The sequence below is a fragment of the Notolepis coatsorum genome, assembly GCF_963971535.1.
Source record: "Notolepis coatsorum genome assembly, chromosome: 19".
NCBI lineage: Eukaryota > Metazoa > Chordata > Actinopteri > Aulopiformes > Paralepididae > Notolepis > Notolepis coatsorum.
In genome coordinates this window covers 16,388,853-16,411,251 of record NC_140183.1, presented here as the reverse complement: position 1 = coordinate 16,411,251, position 22,399 = coordinate 16,388,853, and the positions used below count along the sequence as shown (strand labels likewise).

Below are 22,399 nucleotides of genomic sequence, written 5' to 3'. Positions count from 1 at the left end.
CTGTTAATAAACTTTTCAATCAATAAATCAATCAATCAATCAATCAATCAATCAATCAATCAATCAATCAATCAATCAATCAATCAATCAATCAATCAATCAATCAATCAATAGGTTGGTTGAATGGTGCCGAATACGGAGTAGTACTTATTCCAGCCGCAGAGAGGCAGCAATGCCCCAAACGCGCCTAGTCTGCCATAAACCTAGAAGAAGAAGGCTGGTGCGATATACGTCATCTTCATGCGCTAAAGACACCGACCACCTCTCTTGATTTGGACAATCAACAAATCTATAAATGACAGATTCTTTAGAAACACAAACGCTTCAAGACCGACTTAGCCGTCTACAGGAGTTGACCGACTTCACGGAGAACTGCAAGAAACAGTTGAACGAACTGCTCGAAGCGCTGGGATGGACGGAAGACTGCGATACGGGGGTAACGATGTTAGCCCGCTGGCTAGCTACCTAGCTTACATTTCACACCAAACGTGCATGTATTTTAATCCGTATAAAATGTGTCTTTGTAAAATAAAATAAAACACGAGATATGCAGAGTGCAAACGAGCGCTGGGCCAGCACGAGACGATGTTGTGCAACACGTATGGCTTAACGTTACAGGAGAGCTCCAACTACAATAAAGCTGTTATTATTATGCTCGTAATCTCACACACATAGTTCAAGTTTTGTTTTATTTGTCACATATAAGGTACCTCTACATTACAGTGAAATGCTTGGTTCTGTATGAGCCTCCTGAGATTGTGCTTCGTGCAGTAAAAAGTAAAAATAATAAAGACCAAACACTACAAAATATACAAACTAAAGTACAACCTAAAGTTCAAAATACAGCTATTCTTTTATGCAAGCTATCCCATATCCCGTAACACTATACAACTGTCTTGTTAACAGTTCCTAGAACGGCATATAGCCCTAAACCAGAGGACTAACAACCAAACAGTGAAAGGGACCCTGATGTAAACAAGACTAAAGTCTTTCTGGTCTGCATCCCCTTAACAATTGTATTGAGCTGTACTGTACTGTACCCATTCTGCAATCTGTTAATACACTTATCAATCAAAGGGAGATCTCTTTTGTTAACCCATATGATTATTTTAACACCCAATGAGCATGTTTTATTCTATAGAGATTTTCTCAGTTCGGGAGCAGATAATGTACCTGCATTCCTCCAGGGATGTCCCGATTGGAATCGGAGCCGATCATCAATTTATGATTTATCTTTTGTTGAACCATTATGGGAAAGTTGAATGACTGGGATCGGGTCTTCGGGACATCCCTAGTGTGCTCGGAACATTCCCCTGGGTGCTTTGTTATTATTTATTCACGGAGAAGCTCAAGACTTTATACCTGATGACATCACACGTTGTTTTTTGGGAGGGAGGGAGTACTTCATGTTAACTAATAGTTTTTCAACTGTCTGAGGCAATAGGAATAATAACGCGTATGAATGCTTACAGGTGGGTGTCTCCTCACAGTCTTCAGCCCGCAGCAGTGCACGATCAAGCTGCCTATACACACCAGACCGGACATATTGTCAATCATTACACTGAAGCGTTCTGCCAACAAAGTACCCAGATGTATCATGATGAGATACTTTTTTATTTTTTCACGTCTTTGGTGTTTGGCTTCGAAACACTAACATAATAATAATGCAGGACCTGTTGCAGAGGTCTTTATTCGGCATGCAACGACACTCAATGTTTTAGCGGTACACACAGCGGTTAGTTTTTTTTTAGCACACACACCGGAACACACACGCATGCATTGTCTCTTTAGAATCGCCGATGCGATTCGTCTCTGCGATTAACCCATCCCGTCGTCCTTCCCCCCCCAAGGGCAGCCGGGAGCAGACAGGCGTCAACGTGAGCCGCGCCAGGGGACCAATCCAAGTGCTCCTGTCCGTCTTCGTCAAGGACGCCACAGCGTTAGCGATCTGTTGTTGTGCATGTTTTCCCATTGGGTTTATCTTATCGGGGGGGAAACCCTTGCGAGCACGGGGAGAACATGCAAACTCCACACAGAAAGGCCTGGGAGCTACACCATGTGTATATTCCACGAGGAGATGGAGCTGCTGGCTATATGTTTTATAACACCAAATCATGTGTATTATTCCACGAGGAGATGGAGCTGCTGGCTATATGTTTTATAACACCAAAACATGTGTTTATTCCAGGAGGAGATGGAGCTGCTGGCTATATGTTTTATAACACCAAAGCATGTGTTTATTCCAGGAGGAGATGGAGCTGCTGGCTATATGTTTTATAACACCAAATCATGTGTATTATTCCACGAGGAGATGGAGCTGCTGGCTATATGTTTTATAACACCAAAGCATGTGTTTATTCCACGAGGAGATGGAGCTGCTGGCTATATGTTTTATAACACCAAAGCATGTGTTTATTCCACGAGGAGATGGAGCTGCTGGCTATATGTTTTATAACACCAAAGCATGTGTTTATTCCAGGAGGAGATGGAGCTGCTGGCTATATGTTTTATAACACCAAAGCATGTGTTTATTCCAGGAGGAGATGGAGCTGCTGGCTATATGTTTTATAACACCAAAGCATGTGTTTATTCCAGGAGGAGATGGAGCAGTGTCCCTTCGACCCCGGCCACAGAGTCCCCGTCAGGAGCATGGAGAGACACAAAGCCTCCTGTCAGCTCAGTCACATGGGCTACTCCCACCAGGAACAGGTGAATGGTTCACACAAGCACTCGCTAATACATCCACCTTAACATATGTAGGGCTAGGCTATGTGGACAAAGTATCATATCACAAAATGTTTATTTTTGAGGGTATACCGGTATTTGACTGTATTTCGTTTTCCAGTATAATTCTCAATGTGATATGACATTTTTTTATCTTGTCCTTTTTGCAAGGAACAATTCGTTGAATAACTTAAACATGTAATATGTATATTGTGGCGATAAGAAAGTAGCGAGCCAGAGATGTAGTTCGAGTTTTGAGGTACTTTACTTATCACTGCACATAGCATTTACAATAACGACAAACTTAAGCCGGAACCGGAAGTGGTATTTCCCCTAAACAGTAAAACCCCTGCTCTTAGAGGCACAAGCCCACCTTGGTGAATGTCTCTTAATATAGGTCACCACACCCCCAAAATTCACCAAAAAAAACTGCAACTAATTAATAGCCAGTGCACAGTCCATTAGTGAACAGATTACAGCATGAAATAGTCAACGCGGATGGGACGGATCCAGCGGCCGAACCGACTGCGCTTAACAAGAGGGGGATTAAGGGAGAGAAGTGGGACCAGCGGCCGGGCCACGGAAGGGGCCAAGGCCGTAACAGAGGACAGGGCAGGGGTCTGAGCCGAAACCGGGGGGCTCCCCCGCCGCGGGGGTAGGGCCAACTGAACTGGCTCATCCTTGTCCAAGTGAGCAGGCTTAAGACGGTCTATAGTGACCCGCTCTGGCCTGCCCCCCATTTCCACAACAAAGTTTTTAGTGCCTGCCTCCAGGACACGGAAAGGCCTGTCATATGGGGGCTGCAGCGGGGTCCGATGGTTGTCGTGCCGGATGAACACATATTTGGCCAATGGCAGGTCCCTGGGGACGTAGGACTGGGGAAGGCAGTGGCGGGATGTTGGAATGGGAATAAGGGCATCGGCAACACCCCGGGACACTGTTCGATGGGAGGCGACGGACCAGGAAGCTGTGGCCTCCGGAAGAAACTCCCCAGGGACCCGCAGCGGCTGGCCGTACACCAGCTCGGCGGACGAGGCCTGGAGGTCCTCTTTGGGGGCAGAACGAAGACCAAGCAAGACCCACGGGAGGCGGTCAACCCAGTCGCCATTCGTAAGGGCAGCCCGGAGAGCGGCCTTCATGTCCCTATGGAACCGCTCGCAAAGTCTGTTGCCCTGCGGGTTGTACACCGTAGTGCGGTGGATCTTCACCCCCAGGTGCTCCGCAACTGCAGTCCAGAGCTCCGAAGTGAACTGGGGGCCCCTGTCGCTTGTGATGTCCCCCGGTGTGCCAAAACGGGCCACCCAGCAGCCGATGAACGCCCGGGCCACCTCCGCTGCCGTAGTGGAGGACAGTGGAACAGCCTCCGGCCACCTGGTGGTCCTGTCCACCATGGTGAGGAGGTGAGTATATCCGTGGGAGGGGGGCAGGGGGCCCACCAGGTCCACATTCACGTGATCGAACCGCCTCGCTGGCACTATAAACGGTGCCAAAGGGGCTTTGGTATGGCGGTGCACCTTGGCATGCTGGCACGCCACACATGAGCTAGCCCAGGTCCTAACATCCTTCCGGAGGCCAGGCCACACAAACTTGACTCCCACCAGCTTAGTCGAGGCCTTCACACCTGGGTGGGAAAGGCTGTGTATCATGTTAAAAACCCGGCGGCGCCAGGCCGTAGGCACCATAGGGCGCGGTTGGCCAGTGGAGATGTCGCAGAGGAGAGTGGCGTTAGCTGTGTCGAACACCACATCCTCCAGCTGCAGTGCAGTAGGGCCCGTCCGGTAGGCCTGAATGTCTTGAGTCTGTGGCTTGGTCTGCCGCCATGGCGGCATAATCGAGTCCCAAGTGGACGGACCCGATGACTGCCAGAGAGAGGCAGTCGGCGACAAAGTTGTCCTTGCCCGCCACGTGCTGAATGTCCGTGGTTAACTCGGAGATCGCCGAGAGCTGCCGCTGCTGACGTCCCAACCACGGCTCAGAGGTCTTGGCCATGGAGAACGTCAGCGGCTTGTGGTCCACAAAGGCAGTGAACTGGCGGCCTTCCAACAGGAATCTAAAGTGCCTAGTGGTGAGGAACAGACCCAGCAGTTCCCTGTCGAAAGTACTGTACTTACGCTCGTTGTCGCGGAGCTGTTTGCTAAAAAAGGCCAGTGGCTGCCAGGCACCGCCCACCCACTGCTCGCACACCGCCCCCACTGCATAGTCAGAGGCGTCTGTCGTGAGGGCGACCGGGGCAGTGGGAGAGGGGTGCGCCAGCAGAGCAGCGTTGGCTAGCGTGGTCTTGGCAGCCCCAAAGGCGCTGTCTATCCCGAGGACCAATCTAACTCGTCCTTGGGCACTTTGCCCAGCAGGGCCTCGTACAAGGGGCGCATGAGGTGGGCAGCATGGGGAAGGAACCGGTTGTAAAAGTTCACCATGCTCAGGAACTCCTGTAGAGACCGTGCGGGGACGAGGAAAACTGGCAACGGCCTCCACCCTGGCGGGGAGTGGGGTGGCTCCCTGTGGAGCAACGTGGTGGCCGAGGAAGGTGATGGAGGACTGCCCAAACTGGCACTTGGTCGGGTTGACGATGAGGCCGTGTTTACTGAGCCGCTCAAACAGCTGCTGGAGGTGTGTCATGTGCTCCTCTATGGACGTACTGGCTACAAGAATGTCATCCAAGTACACAAACAAAAACGGCATGTCCTGGAGCACAGAGTCCATCAGACGCTGAAACGTCTGCGCTGCCCCCATGAGCCCGAAAGGCATTCTTGGGAATTCAAAAAGTCCAAAGGGTGTAATGACAGCTGTTTTTGGCACATCCCGTGGATGGACCGGCACCTGGTGGTACCCGCGCACCAGGTCCACCTTGGAGAAGATGATGGCCCCCGCCAGGTGGGTAGAGCAGTCCTGCATGTGCGGGACAGGGTACCGGTCGGGGGTTGTGGCGTTATTAAGGCGACGGAAATCGCCGCTGGGGCGCCAACCCCGCCAGCCTTTGTAACCATATGTAATGGAGGCTGTTAGAGCGGTGCACAATGCCAAGTCGCTCCATGGTGGAAAACTCCCCCCTGGCGATTGCCAGCTTGGCTGAGTCGAGGCACCGGGCCCGGGCATAAACTGGGGGGCCTTCGGTGGTAATATGGTGTTCCACACCGTGTTTGGTCACTGCAGATGAGAACGTGGGTGTGGTGAGGTCAGGGAACCCGGCGAGCAGGCGTTCATACGGGTCCCCGGTGGCAAGTGTGTTCAACAGGCAGAGAGCTCCCCCCCCCCCCAACCGCCCCAAGTGTGCAGGGGTAAGAGGAAAAAGAGAGGGCATCGATCACGCAACAGTTTTTAACATCTACCAGCAGGCTGAAGGCACAGGAAGTCTGCTTGCAGGAGCGGCGTGGACACCGCAGCCATAACAAAACCCCAGCCGAAACGGCGCCCCCCAAAACACACCTCCACATACCTGGTGCCGTAAGTATGTATGGGCGTACCGTTCGCTGCGTCCATCTGTCTGCCGTCCATGGTGTCCACCAGCAGCCGCCGGCCAGACAAGGAGTCAGTGATGAACAACAGCTTGCACCTTGCAGTCATGGCCGGCACCCACAGCCACATGAGCGCCGGCCCTGGCGTTTCCCTGCCCCTTGAAACTGCATGGCTTGCGACACTGCTTGGCCCTGTCCCCAAACCTGGCATGGTAATGGCAGAGCCCGGCTTGCGGTTGCGCGACGCCGTTGCCTTGAGACATAACGTTAATGTTGTTAACATTAAGAAAATTCTTCACAGGGTCACCAATGTGGCGATAAGAAAGTAGCCACATTGAGGTACTTTACTTATCACTGCACATAGCATTTACAATAACAACAAACTTAACCCGGAACCGGAAGTGGTATTTCCCCTTTCCCCTAAACAGTAAAACCCCTGCTCTTAAAGGCACAAGCCCACCTTGGTGAATGCCTCTTAATATAGGTCACCACAATATAATAATTATTATACTATACAATATTTGAATACTGTGGATGACATAGTAAATATTAATCACGGCATACATTCATATATTCGCTATACCCCCCCCCCCCCCCCAGCCCTAAACGTATGAATTGGACAAAGAATTATTTAGAGATTTATTTTGACAATAGCTAGTGATGAGGAGAGAGTTTGAATGGAGTGTGAAATGTGTGTGAGAGAGAGAGCGTCATCTTGACATGTAAACAGAATGTTTGTCCATAACCTGTTGCCTTTTCCTCTCCTAGGCTGAGATGTGCGACACCTCTGTGTGTTATGAGAAGACTAACATCACCAGCTTCACAATGGGTGAGTGTTCAGTTTCAAGTTCAGTTTTATTTGTCATATAAGGTACAGTACATTATAGTGAAATGCTTGGTTCTGTATGACCCTCCTGAGAAGTAAAAGAATAAAGACCAAACACTATACAATATACAAAGCTAAAATGTAAAAAAAAAAAAAAAAAAAATGCAAAAATGAGGTAGAAGAGTGCAAATTTCAAATGGATAAAATAAATACATAAATAAACGTCTTTCCATACATTGACATTGTTTTGTCAAGTCAACGAACAATGAGTTGATATTGATAGAGTTGAGTTATTCATAATAGGGGACGGCAATCCCAAGAAATCTATGTATTAGTAAATAAATAAATAAAGGTGTAACGATGTCAATACAGAATCTAAAATTAAATTATGTTCAATATCAAAATCGACGTATCAATATGAAAAAATGTACGTTCAAACTGTATAGAGGATTATTCTTCTCTGGTTGTCTTCCCTGGATCTCTCTTGTCTCAAGTTTAACTGGTGGTACGGCTACTGCTATTGGCATAAGGTTTAATTGGTGGTACGACTATTGCTATTGGTACGACTATCAGCTCTTGTACAGAGTTTTCATTAGTGTGTCGATTACAGTGGTTTTCAATGTTATCATTTATGGAGCGCCAGCTGCTAGGGGGAGAGATGACCAAGCTGCCATGTTGCAGAAACTGAGGCGCCTGTGGGAACTAAGGACGGCTTCTCTATCTGCTCCGTGGAGATGTACAATAATAAAAGATAGAAAAACACACAATAGTAGATGCATGTGAAAATTGTGGCCGATAACCGATATTAATATTTCTGTTCTGGCCGATACCGATGTCGATATCTCTGTATAGAAAACACTTTTTTATGATAATCAAATAAAGAGCTATTTTCCAAAATGCATAATTTCTTTTACCTTTGTAACTTATTTTCAGAAATGACATTTCTTTTACTATTTAAGGCCAAAACATGTAAAAAGAGTAAAAAATATATATATATTTATTACATGGCGTTTTAACATTCGCCGAAATGCTTGATTGTGATTGGTCAATAGCGCTTGGTTGCCCCTGACAGCGCCTCGGTGTTCTAAACTCTGTGTCGGTCAATAATTTTGCGACAATGATAGAGTATAGGCTATACATTATCCCGTACATACTTCTTTTACATTTTTTTTATATCGGCCCTATCTTGATATCGGACCGATACCGATGTGTAAAAAAAACTGCCATATCGGCCAATATTATATCGGCGGGCCGATATATCGCGCATCACTACACAATAGGTCACACAATAGGTCAGTCACACACAATAGGTCACTCACACACAATAGGTCACTCACACACAATAGGTCAATCGCACACAATAGGTCACACACAATAGGTCACACAATAGGCCACACACACAATAGGTCACCCACACACAATAGGTCACTCACACACAATAGGTCACTGACACTAACACACAATAGGTCACTCGCACACAATAGGTCACTCACACACAATAGGTCACTCACACACAATAGGTCAGTCGCACACAATAGGTCACTCGCACACAATAGGTCACTCGCACACAATAGGTCACTCGCACAATAGGTCACTCACACACAATAGGTCACCCACACACAATAGGTCACCCGCACACAATAGGTCACTCACACACAATAGGTCACTCACACACAATAGGACACACACACACACACATACACACATATCTGCACACAGTATTTTTCCATCAAGGTATTCAAGTCTCTATTAAAGGTATCCATGTCTCTATTAAAGGTACCCCAAGTGATATAAAAGGTATCTAGGGCTCTATTAAAGGTATCCAAGTATCTTATACAGATACGGGCAATACATACATATAGGCAATACAACTATAGTAAAGCTAGAAATAAGCAGTGTAAACAATATAATTAACTCTGAATATAAGAATATGAGCAAGTAAGCAGTGTAATTAAAGGTGCAGATGAGGGTCTGTATGCCCCATCAGTTATATTATACATTACAATACATATGGGCAATAAACACTTATAATTAGGGATGTCCGATATTATCGGCCGATATTGGCATACAAATGTGATATCGGAAAATATCTATTTTTTTTTTTTTTTTTTTTACATTTATTTACCCAGGCAAGCAAATAAGAACAAATTATTATTTTATTTATTGTCAAAGTATGCATAATGTTGTGTTAATTACACGACAAGAGATATGTAATGTTAATTACCTGAATGTTTTTTGGGGCGGGAAACCCTGCATATATCGGCATCGGTTGATATCGGTATCGGAAATTAAGAGTTGGACAATATCGGTATATCGGTATCGGTAAAAAAGCCAAGTTATAATCTATATATACATACATATATGGTATATACAGCATTTGTACATGCTATCATACAGAGATGTATACGTAAGTATATAGAGGGGTTAGGTATATTCAGATTTTTACATTTGATGTAAAATTACATGTATGTTGTCCTCCTAATTTTGTTCCCCTTTTCCCCACTCATGTTCTCTGGCACAGATAAAAACACCCAGCATCAAGTGATCCTTCAAGCCAGAGCCAGTGCCCCACTCATGAGGATGGAAGGAGTCTTCTGGCAAGGTAACGACCCCTTTTAGTGCAGTTCTGTATCAGAACGAAACTATGTTGGCATGATGCAGTTACTGCTATTGTCCAGGTGATGTCACCGAAGAGCAAGAGTTGGCCTATTTGGTTGTACCAACATTTAATCTCCACAAATATCACATTTGAACAGAAACAGAGTATTTCTAATGTACAATGTTGCTTTTCTTTGAGTTTTTATAAAATAAAAGAATGTAGCCATATGACCTTATGACATCTGTACTAAGAGTGTTAACAATAGAGTATAACATAAGTTATTCCTTTATTGATCCCCTTGGGGAAACGGCATCATAGCACCATGGGGGTGAGGGGAGGTACAGGTATGGGAAGGGTAATAGTAGAAGACATAAATACAGGTAAAGAAATATATAGTACAGTAGAAAGGTAAAAATAAGCAGTGTGAACAATATAATTAACTCTGAATATGCATGAACTCTGAATATATGCATAATGAGCAAGTAGGCAGTGTGATTAAAGGTGCAGATGAGGGTCTGTATGCCCTATCAGTTATATTATACATTACAATAAATATGGGCAATAAACACTAGAATCTAAATATATACTATGAGTAAGTAAGGTATACAGTATACACGGGTGCAGTATACATAAGGTACCCTAACCCCGGCGTGATATACGCTATGCGTATTTCTCATGCCTATGGTTGTTTGCCTATGGTTGTTTTTTGTTTTCTATTGTCTATTCTGTCCATTGTTCTGATGCCTGTAATAGATGTACGTGTGTTGTGTGTTTTGTCTCCAGCGACAGGGGTGAGTATTAGAGAGGAGGCGCGCTGTAGGAAAGATAAAAGCTCTGCTGCTCAGGTTCAGGCATGCCTGATTACGTGCAGTATCCTTTAATCATTCATATCCTTTCAAACCACGCAGACACACACCACCTTTCCCTTTACGTGTCGGGGAAACGCCAGTCTTCCCTTCAAACCACGCAGACACGCACCTTTCCCTTTACGTGTCGGGGAAACGCCAGTCTTCACTTGACTTTAATCCATGCTACTCAACATGAGTCAACTCAACATAAGAGCCTCACGGTCGGAGTCAAACACACAATGGGCAGCTGTATTAAATAGATTTACCCCCACTGTTTATGGTTCAGTTAGCTACTAGCAAATATACTAGAGTGAGGAAATGTAACTGTTTATGGTTCAGTTAGCTACTCAAATATACTAGAGTGAGGAAATGTAACTGTTTATGGTTCAGTTAGCTACTAGCAAATATACTAGAGTGAGGAAATGTAACTGTTTATGGTTCAGTTAGCTACTCAAATATACTAGAGTGAGGAAATGTAACTGTTTATGGTTCAGTTAGCTACTAGCAAATATACTACAGTGAGGAAATGTAACTGTTTATGGTTCAGTTAGCTACTAGCAAATATACTACAGTGAGTAAATGTAACTGTTTATGGTTCAGTTAGCTACTAGCAAATATACTAGAGTGAGGAAATGTAACTGTTTTTGGTTCAGTTAGCTACTAGCAAATATACTAGAGTGAGGAAATGTAACTGTTTTTGGTTCAGTTAGCTACTAGCAAATATACTACAGTGAGGAAATTTAACTGTTTATGGTTCAGTTAGCTACTAGCAAATATACTAGAGTGAGGAAATTTAACTGTTTTTGGTTCAGTTAGCTACTAGCAAATATACTAGAGTGAGGAAATGTAACACTGGAAAATAATTGCTACTAGTAAGTTAACACTAGCTAAAATGATGTCCAATGCTTGATAGTGTTCCGATCTATGATAACGCGTTAGCCATTGTTGGCATAACGTTGGGTAGCTAACAGTCGCTCAAATGTGTGTTCGCTATTGTGAGCTAACAAGCGAATGTTGTGTAAGAGGCCTTGTTCTGTGGGGTCGACGAGGACGACTGAAGGACATCAAACGCAGGGGGAAGACATCTTTAACATTTGAAAAGACTTGGCAGCAGTTTGTTTCATGCATGCCTCCTGGTGGGTGGAGGAGCTGGTGGTGTGTGTGTGATGCCCATCCCCACCACAGTCTGTAAGGCCTCTTTTTGTTGTCCATCCAGGAGAATACTCCAGCCGCCCCCCCGAGGTTCCTCAGAACCACAAGCGCGCCCTGTGTGACCTCACCGTGGCCGACCGCCTGGCTCTGTACGATCACGTGACCAGGGTGACCAGCCAACAGACGAGCCAGGCCAGCGCCGCCAATAACGAGGATCTCTATGTAGATTTGGTGGCCAAGCTTAAAAGGGGTAGGGCTTGTCGACATGTATGGGGGATAGCCCAGATTGTGTTTAAAGGGGACCTGTTCGCATTCTAGCACCCTCCATACCTCTCTGTTTCAGTCCTGTTCTCATTCTAGCAGCCTCTATACCTCTCTGTTTCAGTCCTGTTCTCATTCTAGCAGCCTCCATACCTCTGTTTCAGTCCTGTTCTCATTCTAGCACCCTCCATACCTCTGTTTCAGTTCTGTTCTCATTCTAGCAGCCTCTATACCTCTCTGTTTCAGTCCTGTTCTCATTCTAGCAGCCTCTATACCTCTTTGTTTCAGTCCTGTTCTCATTCTAGCAGCCTCTATACCTCTCTGTTTCAGTCCTGTTCTCATTCTAGCAGCCTCTATACTCTCCGTTTCAGTCCTGTTCTCATTCTAGCAGCCTCTATACCTCTGTTTCAGTCATGTTCTCATTCTAGCAGCCTCCATACCTCTCTGTTTCAGTCCTGTTCTCATTCTAGCAGCCTCTATACCTCTCTGTTTCAGTCCTGTTCTCATCCTAGCAGCCTCTATACCTCTGTTTCAGTTCTGTTCTCATTCTAGCGGCCTCTATACCTCTCTGTTTCAGTTCTGTTCTCATTCTAGCAGCCTCTATACCTCTTTGTTTCAGTCCTGTTCTCATCCTAGCAGCCTCTATACCTCTCTGTTTCAGTCCTGTTCTCATTCTAGCAACCTCTATACCTCTCTGTTTCAGTCCTGTTCTCATTCTAGCAGCCTCTATACCTCTCTGTTTCAGTCCTGTTCTCATTCTAGCAGCCTCTATACCTCTCTGTTTCAGTCCTCTTCTCATTCTAGCAGCCTCTATACCCGTCTGTTTCAGTCCTGTTCTCATTCTATCAGCCTCTATACCTCTCTGTTTCAGTCCTGTTCTCATTCTATCAGCCTCTATACCTCTCTGTTTCAGTCCTGTTCTCATTCTATCAGCCTCTATACCTCTCTGTTTCAGTCCTGTTCTCATTCTAGCAGCCTCTATACCCCTCTATGTGTTCCATAGCTAGCCTCTCTAATGTCCATAGGTTAGGTGTCCCATAGCTTCCATAGAGATGCACCTATCAACTGACTCAGGCATGTTTATTTTTCGCTGATGGTTCAGTCACTTCACAGGTTTCAAATGGCATTCATTTAGTTTTTATCTGGTGCAACGGAAGTAATAATAGAGTTTAGGTTACCTCCTCCTGGTACAATCCTTCTCTTATGTGTGTGTGTGTGTGTGTGTGTGTGTAGGGGCGCAAGAGAACACACCCAAGTCTCACCTGGAGCTGATGGCTGAGATGAGGGACTACAAGAGACGACGGCAGTCATACCGCGCCAAGAACGTCCACATCACCAAGAAGTCCTACACAGAGGTGTGTGTGTGATGGTAGAGTGTAGCTCCACACCAACAGGGTTGAATTTTACATTTAGTCATTTAGCTGATTCTTTTATCCAGAAAGCTTGGGTTGGTTTTTTTTATTCATTACTATATATCATGTTTGGTTAATAACAGATCATTACTATATATCATGTTTGGTTAATAACAGATCATTACTATATATCATGTTTGGTTAATAACAATTCATTACTGTATATCATGTTTGGTTAATAACAGATCATTACTGTATATCATGTTTGGTTAATAACAAGATCATTACTATATCCTCCAGGTGATTCGGGAGGTGATAAACGTCCACTCTAAGGAGCTGTCCAGACAGTGGAGAGAGGACGAGCAAGAGGAGGAGGAGGAGGATGAGGAAGAGGAGGAGGAGGAGGCGGAGGAGGAGGCAAGAGCAGCCGTACAGCCCTCCTCACACAGGTGTGTTAAACATGTGCACATTCACTTAATTCTACTACCTAACACCGTGTTGTGATAGTCCTCTTGAAAACCCAAACATAACCTTCCCCATGCATACTTGTCACCATGCATACTTAACTTCATTACTTGTCCCCATGCATACTTGTCCCCATGCATATTTAACTTAATTACTTGTCCCCATGCATACTTAACTTCATTACTTGTCTCCATGCATATTTAACTTCATTACTTGTCCCCATGCATATTTAACTTCATTACTTGTCCCCATGCATACTTAACTTCATTACTTGTCCTCATGCATATTTAACTTCATTACTTGTCCCCATGCATACTTCACTTCATTACTTGTCCCCATGCATACTTCACTTCATTACTTGTCCCCAGGGAACAAAATAAGTACCCGCCAAGCGCCAAGGTTTGGCGAGTAACAATGAGAGGTCTGCCCGCCATCTGGCGGGTAACAAAATAGTTCATATCGATACTCTTATTTTGAAAATCCTGTGGCAGGTCTCATTTCCGCCCCAAGCGCAGCTCAAATAAAATCAAATCAAATCAAATTTATTTATAGGGCCCGACAACACACATTAATGTCCCCATGGGCCGTACAGATCTTCTTTAAACAAGTCAAGAAGAAAACATAACAATAAGTCAAGAACAGAACAAGAACACCATAAGGTGCAAACATTTTTAGATGGATGCAAATAAATGAAAGAATGCAAGCACTCCCAGACATACCCCACGCGAAGGTAAGGAAAAACTCACTAAAACCTAACAATAGGGAAAAAAAGCTCCACAGGCAGTGTGGAGGAGAGAAACCTTAGAAGGGTCATTCAAGGGGGGATCTCCCTTCTTAGATGTTGGTGATAGTAGTGTTGCAGACGGACAGTTGGTAAGCATGCACTCATGTGTGTAGTGGAACACTGATGAGTGCATGCAATAGCAACTGTACATTTTGAAAAATTAAAGATAGAGCTAATAGCGATAGCAACTGAACATTTTGAAAGATTAAAGATAGAGCTGATAGCAATCTATTTGAGGCACAGGGGCGGCGCAAAGAGGGTCACGTCCTCCCCGTCTTAGTCAAGGGACATTTAACACTCCGGTCGTTGCTCAGGGACAGCCGGAGACAGGGAGATAGGGGCGGCGCAGAGAGGGTCACGAACTCCCCGACATCATCGCGGGACATCCGGCACTCCGGTCACCACTACGAGACCTCCGGAGACAGGGGGGCACGCAGAGGGGGTCGCAACCTCCCGGCCTTCGTCACGGGACGTCCAACACTCCGGTCAACACTCCAGGACAGCAAGTCATAGGGAGACAGGGAGACGGGACAGGCGTTAGACAGCTCATGAGATTGTAGTAGCTATAATATCTATGGCTCTGGCAGCTAGCAACGTTCAGTTCATATCGATACTCTTATTTTGAAAATCCCGTGGCAACTCTGCGAGTCATATCCGCCCAGTCCGTGCTGTCTGCTGGCATTAAAGCAGAGCAGGGCTACACAGCAGTGCGCCTATTTTGCGACCCGAAATAAGTCTGTGGTGTTTTTTTTTCTCACAACGGGTCAAATGCATCTAACATGCTTTGCATCATCACCATTCCTTTATGCCCACATCGCCTGAAATTAACGTTACGTTAGCATAAGCTAACAAGCTAATCCTGATCAGAGGCAGAGCCATAGAGAACAGCAGAAAGTGTGGACTGGGGAAAGGGAAATGGGGGGGGGGGGGGGCACTCTCCCTTTCTCTGTGTGTGTGTGCGTGCGTTTGGAAAGCCGATGAAGTCAGGAGTATATTATAGTAAACTAGGATTAATGAGGATGGACAGATAATGTTGATATTCAAATATAAAAAAAATAATAATAATACATGAATTCATGTTCATCATGCAACATAAAACAATTGTAGAAACGGTTTGGGAGAGGAAGGGGTTTTAGGTTGCGTGTTGTGAGTTGTGAGTTCCAAAAAAATTTACTTGAAGTTTAAAGCTCAATATATCAAAACGTGGCACTTTACAGTGAACAGGAGGTCTATTTGTATTAAAAACAATAGATTGTTTTTTCATTTAAATGTCTGGAAGAGCTAAATAATTTTTTTTCAAATTATATTTTCGTTACCTTTTTTGAGTTGATCTAAATGTTACTGATTGTGTTAAATGGGCTTATGATATCGTCTCATATCGATTGCAGGCACCTGCATCGTATCGTGGCAGATATTGGCAAATATCGTATCGTTGTCCAAAGAATCGATATCGTATCGTGATGAAACTGGTGATTCCCACCCCTAGTAGAGTCCATACATCCAACACCAAATCCCATAATTCCTTACACGTAATGTGCTGGCTGTGTGACGTCAACTTGTCAGCATGAAAATGACAGCCAAACATGGCACTGCAACTAAATAACACAAATACAATAGGCACATTTGTGACTGTTACAAATATAAGACGTTTTATACTTGTCCTACAAGATTTTGGCCTGTGCTACAAAACTATCAACCTCTGTAGCACCAGTGCTATGTGCAAAAAAGTTAACGTACAGCGAGTAGATCAAGCATCTGGGCAAGTATACATGGTGGTGAGTTGAAACGTGTGTGTGTGTGTGTCCCGACCCCACTTCTATATTTCATTAAATTATTTGCATTTAAAACTATTAACGCTGACTCGTTCCTTCAGTCCACTAAAAATTATGCTAATATTCCTTATGTTGTTTATGATATTAATTGAAAATAGCATATGAGAGTATTATATAGTAATAACACATGGCGATATACTAAAAAGCTATTTATAATTTTTGGCTGGTAAAAAAATCTGCCTCGCTGGTAGTTTTTAAAATCTACCAGCCAAATGGGTCAAAAAGTTAATTTTGTTCCCTGCTTGTCCCCATGCATACTTTATTCACTTCATTACTTGTCTCCATGCATACTTCACTTCATTACTTGTCCCCATTGTTGGATAATTGGGTTTCAGCTTTTCGTTGATTGTTATCAGGCCCCATCTGCTCTTCTGTGAAGTCTCCACATTGTGTTTATTTGTTGTTTGTTGAGGCAATCGCTCAGTGGAATTCTGTCCTCCCACGCTCTTACATAGCTGTAACACTGTCCCCATTAACTCATTCTGCGCCGGGCCTATATGACCAAATTAGGGCCAGCGCTTTAATCAATGGGAGGATGGGAAAATTTGCGAGTGCTTAAAATATATCTTAAATTATGGCTATGGGTCTAATACCCCCGTCGCTTATCAATGACTTGCTTGCAGTCAACATGTACGAAACGGATTGTTTTTTCATCTGTACATTTCCGTTTTATACCGCTTTGAATACGAGTAGTTTGAGATTTCTAGTAATTCCAGAGAAATACGCGATAATAGCCCTTTAGTGGAATACACAAAACACGTTGTAATTTTTCGGCTGATTTATGAATAGTTTTCAAATAAACGCTAGATTATCGATAGTATATGTGTCCTTATGCACGATACAAAAGCGGGCTGAAAAATCGCGTATCCGTGCCTTGCTCAGCGCCAACGGCACACACACAGACACGTTGTGATCGCTATGAAAAAAACATCTGATTAACCCAAGACTGGTAACAGAGTCCTTACCTCACATCAGATGTTCTGCAAAAAGATTAATACAATTCCTGATCGCCATTCCAAATATCGATCGCGTCCATTGATCCAACGTTATAGTCCAAAACAGATCATCCACGCTGCTCCCAGTCCCCCCAGTCAACGTGGTACAACGATACTACAATCTGGATACATTTTCTTAAATTTATACTTGGGTGCAGCTGGCCAGACCAGGAGCCAACTCAAGCACCCAGACACACAACTCACCCATCCGTGATCCTAGTGATCCATATTTGTGTTTGAATCCGATCAGTACGATGCCAGATGATCGATAGATAAAAGGTTGAATATAACTGGAATCATCCCTTTGAATTGCCAAAAACTGACTCACTATAATAATGTTGTGGCTTCCAAACCCATTCTTCTCTCAGACGGAGGTCAGACAGAGGGCGCTCGGCGTCCATGGAGTCCCGGAAGTCTCACGTCAGCTCCCGGGAGGCACCCGGCTCCAGCGACACACGCCACCGCCACCGCGAGCGCAGCCGGGAGCGCAGCCAAGCCAAGGAGAGCAAGAAGAAGAGGAAGAGGTGAGCCACCTGGAGCGACGGGAGGACATTTACAGATTTACAGATTTATGTATTATTTTTATCATTATATAAATCTGTTTATTCTGAGTCTTTAATTAAAGGAACACATCAACATTATGAAAAATGCGCTTACAGTCTTCTCCAGCGTCGGACAAGAAGATGGATACTAGTTTCCTCTCTGTGCGTTCAGTAGAAGAGCTATCCGGCTGCAATCTATAGCGTTATTAGAATACTTCTCACGGGGTGCGCTGACTGCGCTCCGTGGGGAGCTGTTTTCAGAGATAGGGCAGTCTATTTGCCGAGAAAACATACAAGTAGAGTCTGCTACCCGAGACACATTCTCCTTGATTTGTACCTCAATTTGGGACCCAAATTGGAGCGTGGAACAAAACGCACAAATTCCATGCACATTCAAGTCCTCTCCACCCTCGGGTCTTTGGCCACCGGCACGGTCCATCGTGATGTTGGAGATGGATCGACCAATAGACTGTTACTGTACCACCCATGTAGCTGTCAAAGCCCCATCACAAATTCAGTTATGTGAATAGAAAGGGATTCCACTCAGTCAATGTTGCGATGCGCATTTGGCTGACGCATGTCGTTGCTGGTGACCGGGAGCAAGGCACGCATTGTATTGAATAAAATTGTAATGTTATTACTGGGGTATCTGTAATTAAAATATCGCTTAAAGGGGAACTATCTTATAAATGGCCTTTTTCAGTGTTTAGCATTGTTTCCTAGCTATGTGGACTTATATTAATATGATCTATGTCTCTAATTCTCATATTGGCGCATTCTTCCAATTCTCCTCTCACAATATTCACCCTCACTGAACTGAGTCATCTGAAAATGTGCTGATTTGTGATGTCAGAGAGACTCAGCTGCATGATAATCAGCTGAGACTCACACACACTCCACACAGTTACCACCGTGGTTGGAGCCCAGGCTCAAAACGGCTTAAGATCTTGAGGTAGAAAAATGCTGTTTTTGAGGACTTGATTAGAAATACAAAACAATGAATTAAAAAAAATTAAAAATTACAGAGGTGTTCCATAAACTCACAGGAATTGTGTAAAAGTGCCCAAATAGTGAAAGAAATAGTAAAATAGTTCCCCTTTTAAATGCAGGTGATCAGGGTTATCCACTGAAGCCATGGTTAATGACTCTCTCTGACCAACCCAACGAACGACCCAACAGGAGTTCAATTATAACGGGCTCGAACAAGAGCCAGGTCTATAGGTGACTCCCCAGGTCTATAGGAACCAGGCTGGTCTTAACACTTATCACATGACTCCCCAGGTCTATAGAGAATCACTCATTGGACGGTATGCTTGTATCCTGAGATTGAAATCTTGTAGGCAAAAGATGTATTATTTATAAGGCTGTCAAAGTTAACGCGTTATCGCCCGATTCTATTAACGCCAACTATTTTTTTAACTCACGATTAATCCATTCTCCGCCAATCACGTGTTAAGGCGGGTTTCTCCGCCATGCGTTGTCTGCCAATCACTCGTGTATCGTCCCGGGGCTCAATACAGACACTGTGGATATGGATCTTTGCCATAACTCAATAATCAACATGATTTGGACGTGTATTAGTAATATACAAACCGGAAATGGATCGCATCGATCAACATCCCATAATTGGGATCTGTTTGCTCTACTCTCATCGCCCAACGCTACGAGGAAACTGACGTGAGTTTCAGCGTTTTTCTTTATCATTTTCGATACAAACTGCTCTGATCAATATATCACCCATACTACATAAATCATTTAACGTCGGTCATTGAATTATAAACGACCCCCCCCCCCCCTCCGTTCACCCGCAGATGATCAGTCATGACGTTTAGGACCATGTACAGTTGACATTTTTAATATAGCATGGATCGGTATCAAAGTGCATTTGATAATCTAATATATGCATTTATGCCTATATCTCACGTTCTATGAAATACTGCAGAAAACGATAAAAACATATTTATACTCTAGACGGTATTTTAGTGCGAATGAAAAAGTAAAACGTTCCTACATCCTGAACGATAGATAATTGATGTTGAATGGGCCATAGTAATGTCAATTTATCAATACAATTTAAAAAGTTATAGCCCTGCAAAGAAGGTGAACATCTCCATAGACAAATTGCACTGGCAGAGGATGGTTTAGGATGATCAAAGTCGTGGCAGAGAATGGGTTAACTTTTAAGATTTTTATTTAATTTTTTTTTTTACTAGACTTCACTCGGGTGTATTATTGATGCTCTCATTGATACTATGTTTGTTTCTGAAGTGTGTGTGTGTGGGGGATATATATATATAGAGAGAGGGGGGTGAGAGAGATGAGGAAGGGGAAAGAGAGCTGGGAGAGTGTGTGTGAGAGAGAGAGGGGGGGGGTGTGTGAGTACTCTTGTGTGCGTGAATGTAACAAGTTCCTAACGTTTTCTTTCCCCTATTATTTCATGCACACTTTATTCATTGTTTTAAATTATAATTGTTATTTTGTGCATCACTCCGTTTTGAATTTGATGCAAATTTGCAATGCATGAGGGTCATCCTTTTGTGTTAAATGGCTGCATAAAGCAAGCATTTGTTGACTCATGTTGATAAGAGTATTAAAACTTGGAACTTGAAAAAGATCTGTTTAAGGTAGATAGATTTTTTTTCTTTTCTTTCTCGAATAATTTGCGATTAATCGCGAGTTAACTATGGACAATCATGCGATTAATTGCGATTAAATATTTTAATCGATTGACAGCACCCGTACTTTTCGGACTATAAGCCGCACCTTTTTCCCCCATTTTTCGACCCTGCGGCTTATATAACGGTGCGGCTTATATGTGACTCGACGTGACCAAACCCGAAAATGTAAAAATGAAAATATTGCTTTTTTGACTGCATTGAAATGTTATTCATCTGTTCCCTTATTTGCTAAACTTAATACAACTTGTAAATGAGTTAATTCTTGTTATTTGTCCGACAGTATTGTCTCCCAATGCTAATTACATATGGTAATTAAACATGAAAACACCTGCGGCTTATAGTCCAGTGCGGCTTATATATGTACACATCATTCAATTTAGCTGCTGCGGCTTATAGTCAGGTGCGGCTTATAGTGCGAAAAGTACGGTAATTTTATTTATTAAAAAAGGAAAGAAAGTTGACTTGTTTTTGTAACTAGATTCATTGTTTGATTCACAGGAATTCTCGTTCCCCAGACGAAAGACATCACGACCGAAAGAAGAAGAAGAAGAAGAGAAAGAACGAGAAGGAGAAGTGATTCTTCAGGATCAGGACGTCAGGAGGTCTGGATGAGGTCGTCACAACCTCCAAATAGACACTGAAGAAGAATCCAGTCTTGATTTATTATATTAATGTGTTTTTTCAGACTTTTAGTGAAAAAAGATAAAATACCTTTCAGCAGATTTTACAGACGGATTTGTAACCGATCCAGACACTCAAGGCTCTTAGGTGGGGGTAAATCGATATTCATGAAATACATTAAAAAAACTTTGATTGAATTTATTTTGCTTGACGATCCCATTTACTGCAATACAAATTATTGTAATGAGGTGAACAGACTGAAAACATTATCTTATTAGATAAAACGGATGATGTGTATTTTTATTGCACATCATTTGCAATAATTACCAAATTTGCATAATTAGCAGTTGAAAAAAGGTAATAAATCGCAATATATCGTGATATTACAATATCGTGACTCTAGTATCGTGATAATATTGTCATAATATCATTTCATGGGGCCTCTGGTGATTCCCACCCCTACTATTGGGTGCAGGATGTAATAATCTTGCGATCAGGGCTAAAAGAGGCATCTTCAAATATTGCATTCAGAATTCCGTGAAGAGGGTTCGATGCCGTCGGTGTTAATATTTTAACCAAGTTCTGTCTATAGAACATGCCAATGAAATAAAGATATTTTATCTTTTTCTTTCTCACTAAAAGTCGCTTGCCTTGGTTGTTCTTCACTCTTTGAAGGAATGTTCAAACCCTCTACCAAAGGGCATCTTAGTTTTTGTCACGGCTATTTGTTTGAAGACGCTCCCCTGTTCTATGGTCTTTTATTTATGTCAGGCTTCATGTTGTGAAAATTCACATCATTCCAAGTTCACCTTCTTTTGAGAAAATGGCTAAGAAATTAATGCTAATAAAGTTTTGAGAGTGTAGACAATGTTACTCCCAAGTTCTCTTTTCTTGCTCTCGTCTTTTTGTCTTAAAGGGAACGCTCCCAATATTTTGGGAAAAACACTTCTTTGCCATCTTTCCCAGAGTTGTACGAGACGTTTGACATCAGTTTCATCTCTGTGCGTCAGTTTTTAGTTGTTGGAAGTTGTATTTCTTCACTTTTGACGTAGGTAGGCTAGCTGCTCCCTACTGCTTCCAGTCATTGTGCTAAGCTAGGCTAGCATGCACCTGGACCTCGCTGGGGCTGCTGCCTGCACACAGTATCAGACATTGATATTAATCTTTCTTGTCTGACTCTGGGGAAGATGCTAAATAAGTATTTCCCAAAACTTTGGATTTTTCCTTTTTAAAGGGGAGATTCAATCTAACATAGAATTTCCATCGGG

General features: G+C 43.6%; 1 protein-coding gene across 1 annotated transcript; it reads left to right on the top strand.

The window, feature by feature from the left end:
* Positions 1-258: 258 nt before the first annotated feature.
* On the top strand, positions 259-21,989 carry snrnp48 (small nuclear ribonucleoprotein 48 (U11/U12)). The gene is made up of 9 exons (XM_084335673.1): positions 259-436; positions 2,596-2,709; positions 6,945-7,005; positions 9,524-9,604; positions 11,666-11,851; positions 13,096-13,217; positions 13,515-13,663; positions 17,659-17,814; positions 21,009-21,989. Exons 1-9 carry the CDS (start codon positions 296-298, stop codon positions 21,085-21,087), a joined length of 1,089 nt encoding a protein of 362 aa, XP_084191799.1. The 5' UTR covers positions 259-295; the 3' UTR covers positions 21,088-21,989.
* Positions 21,990-22,399: the final 410 nt, after the last annotated feature.